The sequence below is a fragment of the Natator depressus genome, chromosome 12 (assembly GCF_965152275.1).
Source record: "Natator depressus isolate rNatDep1 chromosome 12, rNatDep2.hap1, whole genome shotgun sequence".
NCBI lineage: Eukaryota > Metazoa > Chordata > Testudines > Cheloniidae > Natator > Natator depressus.
Window position 1 is genome coordinate 23,274,317 of NC_134245.1, and position 18,824 is coordinate 23,293,140.

An 18,824-nucleotide genomic window follows, 5' to 3' on the forward strand; every position below is an offset into this window, starting at 1 on the left:
GGCGCATGCGCACTGTGTAGTGAGCGGCCCCGCCGGTTACCCCGCGCTGTCCCACCCCCTCGCCACCCCCAGCCATGGCGGACGAGGAGCTGGAGGCGCTCCGCAAGCAGCGGCTGACTGAGCTGCAGGCTAAGCATGGGGTAAGGGGCTGGCACCGCTCGTGGACACGCACCATGGACTAGTTCCCCCTCCGCCTTGACAGCCCCCACCGCTACCTCCTCAGCTTCCTCTCCTCCGGTCCCGACAGCCCCATTCAGCCCCCCTCCCCGGGGACCCGACAGCCCCCACCGTTGCCTCCTCAGCCCGCCTACACCCCACGGCCCTGGCAACTCCTCTCAGCCCACCGCTCCCCAGGGCCCTGACAGTCTCCCTGCTCGGGCCCAAAAGCTCCCCCGACACCCCTCTCCGGTCCCCTCCGCTAGCCTCGACAGCCCCCCTTCACTGGGTCCCATGCACCGCTCAGCCTCCCCAGGGCCCAGATTAGGGTGACTTGCTGCCCCCTATTTGAAAGGAGGTCCCTTGACCATTTTAAACATTAAATTGAATGTTATGATAATTGCATCGTGTACACGAAGGAAGTAGAAAAGTACACTTGGGAGAAAAACACTAGATAGGCTAAGGGAAATGGTGTTTCCCTAAAATGACCTTTAAAATAAAGCGACCATTATTTTCATCTGACAAAGGTGGTCCCCTTAGCCCACCCATACACCCTGGGCCCAGACCACTCCCTCCACACCTTATCTGCCTCCCCAGGGACCAGACAGCTTCTCCAGACACCTGATGCCCAGTCCTTGTAACCCAGATGGCCTTTTGCCAGCCTCCCCCTCTCCTTCAGGGCCCATGCGGCTCTCTGCCCTACCCCTCATCACTTCCAACAAACACCAGCAGCCCCCATTCCCCTATTCAGGCTCCAAGGAGCTCGTCTGGGCAGTTTCCCCACCCTATTTCAACTCCTGTTCCCTTGGTCCTCCACCCAGTGCCCAAGCAGTATCTGTCTCTTCTTTCACCACCAGCAGACATGTTGCACGGTTCCCTTGGTTTTCTGAAAGGCCAGTCCGTGTTTTTCAGAACTGACGTATTGAATGAATTAAAAGAGTAAACGGAAGCAAACCTGCATTGCTAGAAGGGTTTTAAGAAACTGGAGTTATAGAATAACTTATATATCATTGTCTTTGTGAAATACTTGGCAGGGGAATATAAATACCAAATTGGGTAATGGGATGGCCAAAGGAACTATTCATGTACAGTGTAACTAATGGAAATCTGCTTTAATCACGTCTGATTCTTCTTCCTCTTCCATTAATCTGTGTTTAATAACTTTCTTCTAAGAAATTAACAGGCTGGGAAAAGAACTTGAAGAGATGTAACCTGTGAAATCACTTTCTTTGAATAAAACATTCTGTTAAAATAGAACAGGGCTACTGTATTATGTACATAATTTTATTTTGAAAAATTGCAAACAAAATTGTTACGTAGGAGAGAAGACAGACTTTTACAAATTGTTTAGAAAGCAACACTTTCAAAACCCTTTCTAGACAGGTTACCACTGTTGCTGCTGCTTGTAGTTTGTTCATAGGTTGGGAGTTTTGAAGATTTCAACTTTAATTGCAAGCCTAATTTAGGGAGTTTGATGTCTGTAGCTATGATCTACGGCAGGCTGTTGGTAAGCTCACCCTTCTGCCTTCAAAGATCACAAAGCTGGCCTTATGCCCCAAACCTGCAACTGCCTTTACCTGGGCGAATCCAGTTGCAGGATTAGGGTACAAGTTTGCTCCACCAGGACAAACAACCATGGATAACTCATCTGTTGGAGCAGGCACTTTACATTCTCAATGTCTAAACTATGGTAATTGTATTGTTGCAGGCTTGTCGGTCCCAGGATATTAGAATGACAAGGTGAGAGAGGTAATATTTTTTTTTATTGGACCAACTTCTGTTGGTGAGAGAGACAAGTTTTTGAGCTACACAGAGCTCTTTCTCAGGTCTGGAAAAGGTACTCAAGAGTACCACAGGTCTGGGAAAGAGTTCTGTTTAGCTCAAAATACTTGTATCTCTCACCAACAGAATTTGGTCCAATAAAAGATATTCCCTCGCCCACCTTGCCTCTCTTAACCATGGTCAGGCAGATAATTTCGCTTTAGCCGGCTTATTTTAAATTCCAGTGAAATACTAAGATCTGACATCCTGCACTGAGTGTTTTCTAAAGGGATTGCTAAAGTTTTTATAAAAAGAAAAGGAGTACTTGTGGCACCTTAGAGACTAACCAATTTATTTGAGCATAAGCTTGGTCTGTGTGTATAAAAACATCTTCTGTATTTTCCACAGTATGCATCCGATGAAGTGAGCTGTAGCTCACGAAAGCTTATGCTCAAATAAATTGGTTAGTCTCTAAGGTGCCACAAGTACTCCTTTTCTTTTTGCGAATACAGACTAACACGGCTGTTACTCTGAAACCTAAAGTTTTTATGTAATTCTTGTCTTACAGGACCCTTCTGGTGATCCAACGCAACAAGAAACCAAACAGAGGTATGAATGTGAGCTGTTGATTTTAGGTAGCATATTCATAGTCAAATGGTTTTGAATTTCTATCAGTTTATGTTTTTAAACATTAATTGCAGTTCCTTGAAACACTAAACTGGGTTATTTTGTTATAGAACAGCCAGTAAATCAACTGCTAATAAGTCAAGGGGTTTTATCTTTGGCTCTTCACTTATGCAAAATTTGGGAGTTTTGCCACAGATGCTTGGAATTGGGCCCTAAATTATTTAGAACCTGTGCCTGTTAGTGGGAACTGGATCAAATCTTTAGTTTGATTTTGTCGGGTGTTGTGGCTTTTTGGGGTTTTTTTGTTTTTACAATCTCTAAAAACATTCTTTTCCTACACCTCAGATAAACATTAAATTTTCTTCATTTTTGTGTTAATCTGTCATACGTAGCATCTGTACCTACTTGAATGATATGACTTTTAGTCCTTAAAAATAATTTTTTTGTTTTGATAATACAAAGTATTCAGCAGACTTGGTCATCTTGCAAGATGCTATGTCTGATGCTTGAAACCGTAGTTCTATTGTGTAACTGAATTTTCATTACAGGGAGGCAGAGATGAGAAATAGCATTTTAGCTCAAGTGCTCGATCAAGCAGCTCGTGCCAGATGTAAGCATCCATGTATTTTGCCATTAAATAAAAATTCTCATTTGTACTGTATTATGTCCCCCTAAATCAAGGCCTTAAATAGAATGCATAGGAGATAAATGCATTCTTTTATTTCATCTCTGATGATGGAAAAATAATCAGACTAATGCTGTGGATTTTCAAATCAATAATATTTTTTAAAAACTGATCATGAATACACACATGCTGAAAAGCAAATCCTCAGATGTGGTGGTTTATTCTAGTGGGAGCAGGAATTAGTGAATTTGTGCTTGTGAAAGGTGCCAAATTGATAGCCTGCTTAGTCTGAATTTCTCTGTTTATGGGGAGAGCATGTGAAAAGCATAGCAAGCAGAAGTGCCAACATCCCTATGCATCAGTGTATCTTAACCCTTATTTAGAGGGGCTCAGCTCTAGGAATGAGAGAATAAATCAGGGTCTCTGCCAAGACTGCATGCAAGGATGAGAGTTGTCATGAGGAGTTTTTGTGATACGGATGTTTGTTCATTAGTAAATTGAGGGTATGTCTACAATACAAACCTAAGTCGACCTATATTACCTTAATTTACAGCCACCGCAGTAATTACTGTGGTGGTGCATGTCCACACTACCCTCCAAGGGTTGGTGGCGCGTCCTCACCAGGAGTGCTTCCACCAACCTAAGAGGGGGAGTGTAGAGAGCTGAGAGCCCGGTATCTCAGCTTTGCTGGCAGCTCCCTGCCAGGAGCCTGGCTGCCCAACAGGCTCCTGGCAGGCTGCCCTCTCCCCCTTCTCCACTGGGGACAAGGCTGCCCAAGTGGTGCCTGCTGGAATCCGGGCTTCTCACCCTGGCTTCCATCTGGGAGTCGGGGAGCAGCTGGGCTATAGCTGCCTGACTTTCTTGCCATGAAATTGACAAGACAGCTGATGTAAGGGATGCAGTGTCTACACAAATACTGTCGCCCTAACTACACCAACATAAGCCTTACACCTCTCGTGGAGGTGGACTTGTTATGTTGGTGTAGTAGGGCATTTACATTGGTGGGAGGAAGGCTGTAGTGTGTACACTGACAGAATTAGGTCAACATAAGCTGCCTTATGTCGACCTGTGTACTGTAGACTACCAACTTATTTGTATGCCAAAGACCATCTATATAAAGTGGTAACAAATTGGTCACAACTGATTTAATTTAGATTTGAACCAGTACCTAGGAGTGAAAGGCATTTTCGTCCATTGCCAATTTCCCATAACAAGATTTTAATTTGTATGTATTAAAAATGGAGGTGGTGCTTGGTAGAAGAATGTGGCCTTGTTATTGATCTGCAGCATTAAATTTAGTAGCAGGATGAAACACTGGTAAGTATGTAGGGTTGCCTTCTTGTAGATAGTAAGAGATTTGAACCCCTAACAAATTTTTAGAAGGAGCATAGTTGGAGAGTCTTGCAGTTTTGTATAAATTAAAACTATTCCCTTCAATTCATGGTTCTTTCATACCCTAGCATGAATTTAGGACTAAATTGTACAGTACCTCATTCACTTCTGTTGTATTGTAGATGGAGGTAAAATACAAAAATGAACAGTGCCTATTTTTGTTGCAGTAAGCAATTTAGCACTTGTGAAGCCAGAAAAGGCAAAAGCTGTAGAAAATTACCTTATACAGATGGCAAGATTTGGACAGCTAGGTGGGAAGGTAAGTTAAATTTTTTATGTTACTCTAGCTCTTGTTTGCCTGGTCACTTTCAAACCAAGTGTTCCCAATGAAACAAACTGAGAAATTTAACACTGAAGTGTATAAAATTTTGTATTACATGTGACGGTGTGAGCTACAGCATGTATCTGAGTGATTCTCAAATCCTTAAACTGTGTGTGTGTGTGTACATTTGTATGCAAACACTGTCCACACTTTTTTAAAAACATTTATGATTTAGCTATCTTAAACTGAAGTGCTTTTCTGGAGTGGAGGAGTACAGTTTAATGCCCAGGAAGACAGTCAGCCTTGCAATTTAAAGCATTTGTTCTCCTTTGTGACATTGCCTCCACAGAGGCCATTGACTCAGCTGGAAATTCCAGAGTTGCAGGTACTGACAGCTAATCCACATTATACCAGCTTCCACAAAGACAGGGGCTACCTTAAGCTTCACCTCAAATGTGATAAAACTGTATTGTATTTTCATCTTAATCAATTTTGCTACCTGGGTGGCTTCCCAAAGTACCATAAGCATCCTGGGGAAGGGAAGTTTCTATACCCTGAATGTTAAGAGCATTGGCTGTAAGTCTAAGTGAATAAGATCATGTAACTAGTCATTGAGAACTAGTGGACATTCTAGTGTCTCACCATCAGGGTTCACTCGTTTAGTTGGATGGTAGCCCCGTGAATCTACAGTGTGTTATCCAAAACATTTAGGGTTGGTACTTAGAGTTCAATTCACAAATGACTGTTCTTTCAATAGTGCAGCGAGACCAAATGCTGATTTTTAGGAGGGCAGTGCTTCTCAGCCTGACTTCTGAGGGAAGCCTCTCCCCACTCCAGAAAGCAGCTTTAATTAAGGCTTCTGGAGGTAGATGGGAACTAAGGGACTACTAGAGGACACAGGACTTTTACACTCCCTGTAAATGAAACACAGGGCTTGAGGAAATTGCACTTAATCTATAACTGTCCAGGACCATGACTCCTGCAGCAGGGCTTTTTGAGGCAATAAGATCTGAAAACAAGTTACTGTGGATAAGTAGTCCTTAAAAATATCTGTCATTGGTACAGAAATGCTGCAAATTTCTGTGAGCCATATTGTAACTTGTTACAGGAATATCTTCTAGAGGCAGTAATATCGCATTGGTAATAGGGCTGTCAAGCGATTAAAAAAATTAATCATGATTAATTGCATGATTAACGACACTGTTAAACAATAATAGAATACCATTTATTTAAATATTTTTGGATGTTTTCTACATTTTCAAATATATTGATTTCAATTACAACACAGAATACAAAGTGTACAGTGCTCATTTTATATTTTTGATTACAAATATTTGCACTGTAAAAAACAAAAAAATAGTATTTTTCAATTCACCTAATACAAGTGCTGTAGTGCAATCTCTTTATCATGAAAGTTGAACTTACAAATGTAGAATTATATACAAATAAACTGCATTTAAAAATAATGTAAAATTTTATAGCCTACAAGTCCACTCAGTCCCACTTCTTGTTCAGCTAATCGCTCAGACGAACAATTTTGTTTACATTTGCAGAAGATAATGCTGCCCGCTTCTTGTTTACAATGTCACCTGAAAGTGAGAACTGGCATTCACTAGGCATTGTTGTAGCCAGCATCACAAGATATTTACATGCTAGATGCGCTAAAGATTCATATGTCCCTTCACGCTTCAGTCACCGTTCAAGAGGACATGCGTCTATGCTGATGACAGGTTCTGCTTGATAATTATCCAAACCAGTGCAGACTGATGCATGTTCTTTTTAGTCATCTGCGTCAGATGCCACCAGGAGAAGGTGGTTTGGGTTCTGTAGTTTCCGCATCAGTGTGTTGCTCTTTTAAGACTTCTGAAAGCATGCTCCACACCTCATCCCTCACAGATTTTGGAAGGCACTTCAGATTTTTAAACCTTGGGTTGAGCGCTGTAGCTATCTTTAGAAATTTCACATTGGTACCTTCTTTGCATTTTGTCAGATTTGCACTGAAAGTGTCACAACCCAATGGCCCCCTCCCCTCAGGGAGTCCCCTGGGAAGGCAGATCAACACTGTATATTGCTAACACTGTTGCAAGCATGGCAAAGCATTTTGGGGAGGGTCAAAGGTGTGCGAGTGGGGAGTGGAAGTTTTCTTTACAGGGTACGAGAGGCCGAGAAGAAGAGAGCAGAGAACGAGTTAATTCAACACTTCAGCTAGCTCAATTCAAAGATAAGACACTGGCCCCAGCCAGCCCAAGGTCACAGCTCACAGCTGACGTTTGGCTGCGAGCTGAGAAAGATGGGGGCTTGAAAGTTGACCGGGCAGCTGTGAGAGAGAAAATCCAACTGCACAGACATGCACCTGCAAGACAGCAAGGCCAGCAAAGAAGAAAACAAAGCCCAGGGCTGCAGTCTGAAAACATAGACGAGGCAACAAGAGGGGGAGCTGAACCAGGCGTCCCTGAAGCTGGGGTGTTTTGGGAAAGGGAAGGAGACCACAGAAAGCCGGTTTGGATTGGCCCAAAGAGCACCAGGAACAGAGGTCGCGGAATGGAATACCCCCAAAGGAGCCCATGACTTAAAACCCTCCTGAGAGCTGGAGTAATTTGGAGATTTGCAGCGGATTTTGGATGACCTGGGTCCAGGACAAGAACTCTGTCCACCCACCCCACCCCCCTTCTTCTTACGTTACACCCAGCCCTGGCCAGCTTCGGGTAGTACGTGTGTATGAATGTGGGTTAGGGCTTGGGGCGCTAACGCTTTCTTCCTTCCTCTGTGTGACGTGGGGAGCACCCATCACTCTCCGCTGTTATTTTATTATTTTATCAATAAAACTTTAAAACTTAGACATTTGGTGTGTTAGGTCATCTCCTCCCTTAAAGATCCTGTGGCCTCAGCCTGATCAACTGACGCTTCAGGAAGATTTGTAACAGAAATCTGTCACAAAAGTGTTCTTAAAACGAACATGTGCTGGGTCATTATCCAAGACTGCTATAACATGAAATATATGTCAGAATGCTGGTAAAACAGAGCAGGAGACATATAGTTCTCCCTTAAGGAGTTCAGTCACTAATTTAATTAATTATTTTTTTACCTTGGAAGCATGTCCTCCGGAACAGTGCCGAAGCATGAAGAAGCATATGAATCTTTAGCGCATGTGGCACGTAAATATCTTGCAATGCCAGCTACAACAGTGCCATTTGAACGCTTGTTCTCACTTTCAGGTGACGTTGTAATTAAGAAGTGGGCAGCATTATCGCCCATAAATGTAAACAAACTTGTTTGTCTTAGCAATTGGCTGAACAAGAAGTAGGACTGAGTGGACTTGTTAGGCTTTAAAGTTTTACATTGTTATGTTTTCGAGTGCAGTTATGTAACAAAGAATCTACATTTATAAATTCCACTTTCATGATAAAGAGATTGCACTACAGTACTTGTTTTAGGTGAATTGAAAAATACTATTATCACTTTTACAATGCAAATATTTGTAATAAAAATATAAAGTGAGCACTTTACACTTTGCATTCTGTGTTGTAATTGAAATCAATATAATTGAAAATGTAGAAAAACATCCCAAAATATTTAATAAATTTCAGTTGTATTCTATTGTTTAACAGTGTGACTAAAACTGCGATTAATCGCAATTAGTTTTTTTTAATCATTAATTTTTTTGAGTTAATTGTGTGTGTTAGCTGTGATTGACAGCCCTAATTGGTAATCAGTCTCTTTAGCATGTGAGCCACTAAACAGTATGTTATAGTCTCAATAGTCAATTGAACACCTTTGCAAGCACACAAATGGGGAAGGGGAAGCAAGAGAACAACTGTACTAGATTCAATTATTTGAGTCTAAGCCACTTCTCCAAATAGTTTGTGGCTTTTATTCTGCCTTTCTAGGTATCAGAACAAGGGTTGATAGAAATACTTGAAAAAGTGAGCCAGCAAACAGAAAAGAAAACAACAGTAAAGGTAAGGTTTTTTCCAAAGGCAGCGTAAACTTGATTCAAACCTGTTATCAGACAATGCAGAAAAATAAAAGGCTAGGGCCAACAATAGTTGCTGCACCTATTCAATGCTATGGATACACTATTTGTATGTTTAAGCTATATAACTGCTTAAAATACATTTAGATTCTTAATTTTACATTTTTGTTAGAAAATAGTGTATGCATTTATTTACTAGATCATTTTTTACTCATGATTTGTCAGGTTACATTTGGATGAAAACTGGAATTCAATCAGTTGCACAAAAAAACATTTTCAGATTTTTTTTTGTTAAATAAAACTACCTTAAATGCACAGAATACATAAGTTTATTAAAACATGTTTTGCATTTAAAAGTGATTCTTTAAACAAAGGAAGTATCTGTAGTTTATAGCTGGCCAGCATGCCTTCAAGATTTTAGAACTGGTAGATCTTCTGATACCTCATTTTTATTCATAAATTGGAAAAGGAAAACTATCTTTCCTCCACTTTCGTCTCCTGGTTGGTTTCTCAACTTTGCATTAGCTAGTCATTGGATTGAGTTAGTGGAATAAACTGAAAGAAAATATTCTCTCTGCACCTGCAGAAGAGGCTACTGCTTTTAAAAGCAGATTCTGGATTTCAAACTGTGGTTCCACGTGCTTAGCCAGTGACCAGTTCAGATGATTGACTTTCTTTAAATCTTTGGCAGCAAACATGTACTGCTTGAATTATTTTTGTAATGATTACTAGGTAAGTTTAGCCCTTAATGTAGGTTAATTTCAAATTTAATTTTACTAGAGTATTAAATTAAATCTAATTTTGATTTATATCACAGAATTTTTTTTATCCACCCTGAATAGTACTAAAGTAACCAACAGAGTACTCAACTATGGAAGTAGCTTTTGACCACAGAAGGTGGACAGTATTTTAGTGCTAGCTATTTTTCCTATTGTCTTTGCCCTTGGTGATGCTCACCGTGAATCTGCATTACTTCTGCAGAAATAAGAGGTTCTGGAAAGTTGACAGGCTATTTAAACACTTAGATAAAGATTCCTTCTTCTAAATGTGTAGGGAGGCCAAAACTCAGCAGAACCATAATAATTCTATAAGATAGGGAATTCAGGCTTCAGAAATACTGTATTGGGGACTGTAGCCCTGTACATTGGAGCTGAGTTTCAGGGGGAAGGTTTGTGGGCTTGGTTTGTAGGGCCTGCAAACCACATAGGTCCGCTGGTCACAAATGTTTTTACAGGGAGCAATGAGCTGTAGTGGCTACAATTCTATAAGTTACCCACTGCCCTTTCTCCATGTTGCCATGCTGGGGAGGGAAGGATTCTAGATTCCATCCACACAGCACCCATGTGGACTACTAACTTGGATGAGCATTGAGAACTTTGCCCTTAGTGATTAACTTGAGTCTTCAATCTTTGAAGCTGGAAGGAGTTGCTGTAAACTGAATTTACTGTGTTTGTTTCTAGTTCAACAGAAGAAAAGTACTGGATTCTGATGAAGAGGATGATGATGATTAAATGCTACTGTAAGATTGCTTCACGGCCTGGAAAAAGGCAAAGAAAACATACGGTATAGGCAAATTGAAAGTTCTGACAAAACATTTATATGTATTTGCTTTGTGCATTCTTTTTTTGATAAAGGTCAATAAATAAACAAACTCATGTTCTGTAAAACAAAATTTGAGAAGGGTTTTTATAGCTTAACTTTTTGTAGTAGTAGAGGCTTGCGTGGTATGGATTTTCTCACCACTTTCTTAGCATGAACTTTCCTTTGTCCCACTCAGCCTGTAAGCTATGCTATCAGCACCTACCACTCCATAAGTTATTGCTACCATAAGAGAGGTCTTGGGAGGGCAGTAAAAGTGTCTTAGGTTGCAAACAGCGGTGGGAACTGCAAGAATGTCAACTCTCTCAATGTCACAACAGTTGATTCAGAAACAAGATATCTTCTAGTTGGAAGGTTATCCAATACCTCACTGGTTCTCAAACTGGTGGAACCTTTTGTTGGAGTCTGCAGAATAGAACAACTGATGAACCAGTTGGTGAGAAGAGAGGTGGTTCTTTGAGAGGACATCTTACCATGTAGTCTGCTGGATTAAATTGTACATAGCATGTAGTTTGATTGAACCAGTTCCTTCTGGAAACTGTCAAGTTGTCTCTCACTGGTGAGATGTCTCTGCAGAATGAGGTTAAAAAGTTGAGTAGAGTGGATATTCAGTTGTGGTTAAAACTTAATTGGATAACTAATGTAATAAACTCTATTCAGGTAGTTGGTAACACATGTTCTTTATTCTCCCATTTATCAAATGGTTGGAGTTTATTTTTGTCAAAAAAGGAAAGGCAACTGCTCTAAATTCCATGTGACTTGCATGCATAAAGTAAAACAGACCCTGTGTTGTCATCTTATTTGAATATACAGTTTGAAAATTTGTGGTACAAATACCGTTACATCTTGTGTGATAAGATGGAAGTGAAAAGGGGAGAGATTTCACTACCAGAGAAGAACTGTTTTCTGCTGTCATTTAAGAGCAACAGTGTACACCATTCCAGCTGTAATGGTTTGGAACTGATTAAAATTTTGTTTAAAAAAGTATGAGCAGTAGTGACTGTTTTTTCCATCTGTGTGAATATTGTAAAAACTTTGATTAGTACGACTAGTGTTTGTCAATTTTGTATTTTTAACTTGCAGTCTACATTACCAACTTCCTTATTTAAAATGGCACTTAATTGTAGGCTATAGTGCTTAGCTTCTACAAAGATGATACCTCTGTGCAACTCTTCATGTTAATAAAAACCCAAACATTTAATTTTAGTGCAGTGAGTAGTTAATAGAAAAGCCTGTTCTGTTAAAAAAAAAAAATTATTTGACTCCTTTCAGAGAGTAAACTGGCTTTTGCAGTAACAATGTCTACTTTTTCATTGTAAATAAGTCAAAGACGTGAAAACCCAGTACAATTTGAATCTCATATGATATCAGGGCTTTAGTCTGCAGTTGTGGGGTATACTGGTAAACTGTTAAAAGTGTTCTTTAAGTCTGCTCCCCATCTTTCTCAACATTAACCATCTCATTATTATTAAAGAGGGATCTTCCTTTAGATAGGTTTAAGATGCTACTGAATTTACTTAATTTCAGTTTAAGCCATTTCCTTGCATCTCAGAAGAGTGAAACTGATTAGTATGGTGAGACGTTGTTAGATGTTTGGCTACATGTGTGTTTTCTCTGTGTGCTGTCCCAGCTCTGCGCAGACAGTTGGCACAGCAGATCTCGATCGCACTGCCCAATAACCACAGATCCGTTTGTAGCGAAGGAACTCATTCAGGTTTATTGTCACTGAAGCACGGTCCTAATGTCCTGCCTCAAAGGTTACAGATACACTAACAAATAAATGGCTGTTGCAATGGACTAGCTCAGTTAATGGCAGGACTTTCCATTATCCCCTAAGCCAGCCAAAGACACTCCCTCAGACTTCATTTATACATCAATACAAACAAGTTACATATTGCTCCTCTGATGTGATTTGTTACTGCCCCCTGACATGGGTTGTTACCATCCATTACCTTGTACATGTTGATTTGATCAAAACATCTCTATCCATCATCCTGACCTTATCTTTAGGAGGGCTCAGTGTGCTCCTGTTATCTTTGCAGGGAGGTGTTTGTATCATACTTGGTATGAGGTGTTCTGGTACCATCCTTCTGGAATGTTTGAATGTGTGTTCTTGTGCCTAGCATTGCTTAGGAATATGTATTTCTGCAATATCAGTCCTGTTCTTGCCAGATTCTGTGAGCAGGCCCTGCCTTTTGCTCACAACTTAACTTTGCTTCATAGCAGCAAAGCTTTGAATCATTTTGGGACTGAAGCAGTCATATTTCTCATACTGGGTTATAAATTAAGAGTGAAAGGTATCTGTTTCACACTTATCAAAGAGGAGAGTTATTATAGTGCAGACCTGTCCATTTCAGCTGAAAAAATAGGTGGGTTTTATATATAAAAAAAAAATAGTGCCCTAAATGTCCTAGAACCTGCTTACTTGAAGGACTGCCCCTTCTCTGTGCCATGTGTGATCATAGTAACAGCAATGACTATCTTCAGTATGAAGGAACTGCTGAGGTGATGACTTCAGAATTCACACATGCTGTTTCAGAGCAAGAGGAACTTGATCACATGCAGACCATACTGCAAATCCATTGTTTTGAAGAGGTATTTGGGGAAGAGCTGTGGTGGGGAAGTCTTGGTTTGCTCGGTGTGATTTGCTGTATGTATTGCACTATATTAATGGATGGATGACCTAGAATTTAGCATAGGTGTCGTCTTGGTATTTAAAAAACTACACCCCAACCAATCAGTGGTTAGGCAGTTCTAGTCAAACATCAAAAACTTTGCTCAATGTGCCACGTCATTTTAGTGCCTCCCTGTTTTGATAACTGAAGCACTCTAGCAGTTTTGAACCATCCATCCATGTTACCCATGCTCAGGACTACTTACTATTGGAAGTATCTGAGATACTTTCACTTCTACAGGGGAGAGTTAAGATTACTGAAACTTTTGAGAAGGGAGGCAATCACAATAATAACCCAACAGACAAGGCTGAAAATGAAAAGTTAGACAGTGATTGGGAAATAGCTCAGACTCAGGCCAAATAAAAAAAAAAATTAATGCTGAAGCTTATTACAAATACTATTATGGGAGCTGTTTTATTAGTTGCATAGAAATAGATTTGAAGTATGAAGTATTTTGCAGTATATTTTGTATATTGTACCCTTTTGAAATTTGTTAGGAATTGCATCTAGTTTGCTACTAGCAAAATTTAAAAAGTTGTAACTAGTTAATTTCAGATCCACTTACATTTATCTCTAGTTTTTCCCCAAAAGGAGTAAAAGAGCAGTATTAGAGGTGTATTTTCCAAAGGAGAGGTTACTGAATAAACAACATGACAAATCTTGTTGCCAAGGCTAGTCCGCATAATAGATTTATAATAAATACCTAATGAAATATACTTGGACTGTTTGAATATGCTGCATTGAATTCTTACTTCCATATCTTTTTATATTTGATAGTAATATACTATTGCAACTATTAAAAGCATCTCATTAACTGAATCTCATTGTCGATCTTCATTTTTTACTGAAGTAGGCAGATACAGCATTCTCAAACAAAAGATTGGCTAATTAAAAACTGAAGTTAATCCCCACAAATCAATTGTAAAATGTGCTCAAGCTTTCTCTTTAAATAAGTTTACCCATATTTTAATCTTAAATTTACAAATGATACCTTGCACCTTCCAGCTAAACATGTCCAGGCACTCTATAGAAAATAAATTTGGCCATGAAACAACCCTATGTAAAATTAACCCAGTTTTACAAAGAGTAACAATAAGGAATTTGCCATAGGTCACATTCAAAGTCTGTTTTGAGGACAAAAAGCACAATCCATGTCTCCTGCTGTAATTTAAGCACAAGATCATCCTTTTTCTCAAGTTGTTTATAACTAGAATGTATCGTATGGGGAAGAGAGGGAAGGACATACATAGAAGTCATCTAGAAAGAGGAAATAATCCTGTTTAAATCCAACTGCTTCTGTAACTTTTTCCCTTTTATATGCAGGCCTTTATATTAGGCTAAAGAATAAAGCTCAAGGGGGGAAAAGCATGTTCATTTGTTCAGTGTGGGGAAGGGGTGAGGAAGGGGAAGCCATCCAAACTTAATGTAACTATTCCAAAAGATCAATTAAACTATCCTTAGGCTTAAAGTAAAATAGTCAAACATTAAGTTACAACAACAAAAGTGAGAAGAAAGTGCTAAAGGGGGTCAGTTTTTAAATGAGTAGTCAAAATTAAGAACAGTTTCAAGAATCATTACTTTTACTATTTTTCTCTTCCAACATTTGGCACAACTCCAAGGCAAGTTAGAATATTAAATGAACCCAAATTATTTAGAAAAATATACATGCAACCTTCATCTGAGTGTTTTTTCAGTGGTGTGCACAGGCTGCACCTTGTACCTCTCTCATTAAAAATCTATTTGAAAACAATCACATGGGAAGTCCTCCAATTTCACAGTGCCCTAAGCATGTTATCAATACCACTATACAAAATCAAAATGGTCTATATTACTATTTTATAAAAGAAACAATGTTAATTGGATGTGACCACGTGTAAACCAAAACTATCAAGAACCTGAATTGTGCTATTGAAGTCTTTTTCTGATTAATTCACACTTTAAAAAAAAAATTTAAACTGAAAACATGTTAAGAAACAAGTTCCACATCTAGTTATCTATGAGCATCCTTTAAAATGATCACCTTTAAAAATAGGATAACATGCAGCCAGTTTCTGCAAACTCTTACTTTTCCTACCAGATCACTTACCTAATAGCTGTAGACTTCTGCCCATGTGCAGAGGTGTGAATGTGTGTGGTTTTGTCTGATTTGTTCCGGGGGAAAAGCCAACTCTGTGTGTGTTAAGCATGCTCGTTTCTGCACAGAAATGAATATTTTAATTGGGATCTGAACATTCTTCAGTCCAAAGCTGTTCTGTGTCGAGAGCATTTTACTTTATTTCATCCCCAGTATACATGATCCTACAGAGCCTATGCAGGTAAATGTCCCACTGAAATCAGTGGGCACTTTGTCTGTATAGGGACTGCAGGATACTGCCGTTCATGTTCATCTCATTTAAAGGTCTTTACATCATGTTGTAGATTTTAAGGATTGTTTCCATAGCTAGTTGCAACATAGAAATTACACTAATTTCTAAAATGCTATTAAATAAACACTATAGTGGTTCATGGCATTATAATAAAAATAGAGAATTTTGAATTCCTTCTGGCAATAAATATAATGTAACCAATTTAGGGACAAAAACTGAAAAGAAAAAATTAAATGCCTTTTAAAAAACAGGAGTGGGTAGCTAGAAAGTACCATATAGCCTTTTTCTCCTCTACTGTATAAGTAATTTCTTAATAAGTGCTTTGATAGTGGAATGGGAAACAGTCACTTCTTTCTGTCTAAATATTTGGACATTTCAATATGTCTCAGTTTCCTGAAATCAGTCACAAATTGGCTGGGGAGGGGTCTCCACAATAGTCTTCAAAAGTGCAAGCCATACGGGAACGTTCTGCCTCTGCTAAAGATTCATCATTATGATCTATTTTTGAAAGCACAGTTTCTAAGCTTCATTTAATTCTTTAATGCCCAGCAGGAGGATCTTGAAACTGGCACCACCTCCTTCTTTAGTTTTTGGCAGCAAATTTACACTTTCTTGTTAGTGTTTTGATAGCAAGTCACCAGAACAGTCTTTTGACAGCGAAATACTTGGATCTCTTGTGTTGGATAAATCACTGTCATCACTGACGTTCTCTGCTGAAAGTGCCACACTAACTGTATGTCTTCGGTGCATTAGTTTACTTCTAAGAGGAGCATCTATCACATCATCCTGTTTCACAGATTCACCACTGCTTTCTGCATCAATAATCTTAACTTTGCTCTGGTCCAACATCTGGTCAATAGGTTTTAACTTGGTCTTATCAAAGCTCTTAATAGCTAACTGTGGGAAGAAAGAAATGGTACATGTTAAAGGCACTATATTTCTCTGGCTATAAAAAGTCAAAAGACTACATTTTAAATATAAGCCTACAAATTCATTCCAAGGTCTACTTTTATTATACAGTATTATCAAAAAGTACTTAGGGCATATAGTCAAGGATTAAAAGTGCTTTACAAAGAAGCATAATCATTATCCCCATTTTACATATGGAGAAACAAGTACAGAGATGTTAAGTAATTTGTCTAGGCTATACAAAGAGTCACCAGTAGAGCTGGGAATAAAACTCAAGCGGTCTCATTTTCAGTGCTCTGTCCACAGCACCTTTCTAAATCAAGGACCTAAGCAACCACCATTTCTACCCTCCAAGACAATTGAGATCACCCAAATTGTCACTGGTCTCAGTTGAGACTTCAGGGTGTAACAGGGTCCTTGTCTGCCACAGTGTCTCTCTAGCTCTCCTCAAGGCCTCGCCCTTTTATTCACTGCATCTTTAACTATTTTAATTTCCCCTTTTCACACCTACTCCTCCCCCTCTTGATTATTTTTTGCTTGGCAAAGGGGTGGTTCTCCTGGAACACTGGATACTTTACAGAAGTTAAAGTAACTAAAAATAAAGTCCAGGTATATTAATGATAGATGTCTATAAATAAGAATAACTAGAAATAGTCCTTATTACCAAAAGCTTTTCCTGAAACAAGATCTTCCAAAAATTTCAAAATGGGCATCTCCAAAATACAAACTACTGTAATAATTCAGAACTCAAAGCTTTAGTAAAATCAGTGCTTAACAGCCACACATGGCAGAAGTGCTGTATATCGTTTTTACACATCAACTTTTTGGAAACCACCATCTTGGTATGACCTACTGCCTGATCCACAACCAAAAATCTGAAATCCCACTGTTAACTAAACCGTTGATGTATTATGGTTAGTATTGGTTAGAAGTAATAACGTATTGAGCATCTTCATTTGAAGATCTTGAAGTGCTTTACAAAGCCTCATAACTTTATGAAGCAGAAAAGCATTCTTCCATTTTACAGGTGGGGAATCAGAGGCAGACTGATTAAGTGACTTGCCCAAAGTCACAAAAGAAATCTGGTAGAGCTGGGAATGGAACTCAGGAGTTCCAACACCCAGTTTGCTGCCTTAATTACTTGCAAAGAATCCCTCCCTAACAATGGGCACATTAGCTTATAATGTAAGAGCCATCTTGAATCTCAACACCAAGGTCTCCACCTCAATGGTCCCTTCTAGGATTCTTGCTCATCCTACTTAAAAAAACCCAATAATATCAACTTAATCTCCGCTTGACTACAGCTCTTTTCTCATATGCTCTGGCTCTCTAAGGCTTGATATATGTATCCCAGATTGCTCTGGCCAGGACACAGACAACACACAGATGGAGCCTGCAATGAGTGACTAAACAGAAGAGGTGTAAGGATTGACATGAGGACTCCATAAGCGTAGAAGCAAATAAAATTGCTATACAAAGAACTCAAGCAAACATTTTCTCCTACCTGATGCAATAATTCGTCATCAAAATTAGGGACACTTTTATCTCTTGTTATTGTTCTCCGTAAATATTTTGATCTAAAAATATATTTTGAAAGGATTAGAACTAACTACAAAGCAAAATGCCTTTAGTTACAGTCTTTCTGCAACATAATCTTGTGGACTCATCAGCCACAAGATGGCAACATTTCAATAACATACAAAGATCTGGTACCTGAATTGTATGTTCATATTAAAAACAAAAACAGAAAAAAATCTACGAGTATTTTCTGTGGATAAACAACTATTGAGCATAGAATATAGTTTGGATTTTACTACAGACCACCTAACCAGGAAGACGAGGATGAAGATTTTTTTAAACAGCTAACAAAATCATCCAAAGCACAGAACTTGGTGGTGATGGGGGACTTCAATTACCCAAACATCTGGTGGGAAAATAACACAGCACGGCACAGATTAGAAACAATTTTTTATTTCAGAAGGTGCAGACAGCTACTAGGGGAGAGGCTGTTCTAGATTTGATTTTGACAAATAGGGAGGAATTGGTTGAGAATTTGAAAGTGGAAGGCAGCATGGGTGAAAGTGGTCATGAAATGATCGAGTTTATGATTCTAAGAAATGGTAGGAGGGAGAACAGCAAAATAAAGACAATGGATTTCAAGAAGGCAGACTTCAGCAAACTCAGTGAGTTGGTAGGTAAGATCCCATGGGAAGCAAGTCTAAGGGGAAAAACAATAGAAGACAGTTGGCAGTTTTTCAAAGAGACTTTATTAAGGGCACAAGAGCCAACTATCCCACTGTATAGGAAAGATAGGAGGGATGGCAAGAGACCACCATGGCTTAACCAGGAGATCTTCAAAGATCTAAAAATCAAAAAAGAGTCCAACAAAAAGTGGAAACTAGGTCAAATTACAAAGGATGATATAAACAAACAACACAAGTATATAGTACAAAATTAGAAAGGCCAAGGCACAAAACGA

The 18,824-nt window shown here is 39.1% G+C and overlaps 2 protein-coding genes across 2 annotated transcripts in view; one reads left to right on the top strand and one right to left on the bottom strand.

Annotated features, from left to right (window-relative positions):
* The first annotated feature begins 2 nt into the window (after window positions 1-2).
* PDCD5 (programmed cell death 5) lies at window positions 3-11,328 on the top strand. The gene is made up of 6 exons (XM_074968715.1): window positions 3-140; window positions 2,486-2,526; window positions 3,093-3,154; window positions 4,729-4,820; window positions 8,711-8,782; window positions 10,257-11,328. The coding sequence occupies exons 1-6, from the start codon at window positions 75-77 to the stop codon at window positions 10,305-10,307; spliced, it is 384 nt and encodes a 127-aa protein (XP_074824816.1). The 5' UTR covers window positions 3-74; the 3' UTR covers window positions 10,308-11,328.
* The window catches only part of ANKRD27 (ankyrin repeat domain 27), a 79,283-nt gene continuing 71,609 nt past the window's right edge, over window positions 11,151-18,824 (bottom strand). The window contains exons 28-29 of the mRNA XM_074968710.1: window positions 17,850-17,922; window positions 11,151-16,333 (exon numbers count right to left, since the gene is read on the bottom strand). Of these exons, the coding sequence (XP_074824811.1) occupies window positions 16,052-16,333; window positions 17,850-17,922 (355 nt within the window). The 3' untranslated portion in view covers window positions 11,151-16,051. The remainder of the gene's footprint in view (window positions 16,334-17,849; window positions 17,923-18,824) is intronic.

Coding starts and splice junctions, on each gene's coding strand:
- PDCD5 (XM_074968715.1), top strand. CDS start 75: ATGGCGGACGAGGAGCTGGAGGCGCTCCGCAAGCAGCGGCTGACTGAG. Junction 3,155..4,728: donor TCAAGCAGCTCGTGCCAGAT/GTAAGCATCCAT, acceptor TTTTTGTTGCAG/TAAGCAATTTAGCACTTGTG. Junction 8,783..10,256: donor AAAAGAAAACAACAGTAAAG/GTAAGGTTTTTT, acceptor GTTTGTTTCTAG/TTCAACAGAAGAAAAGTACT.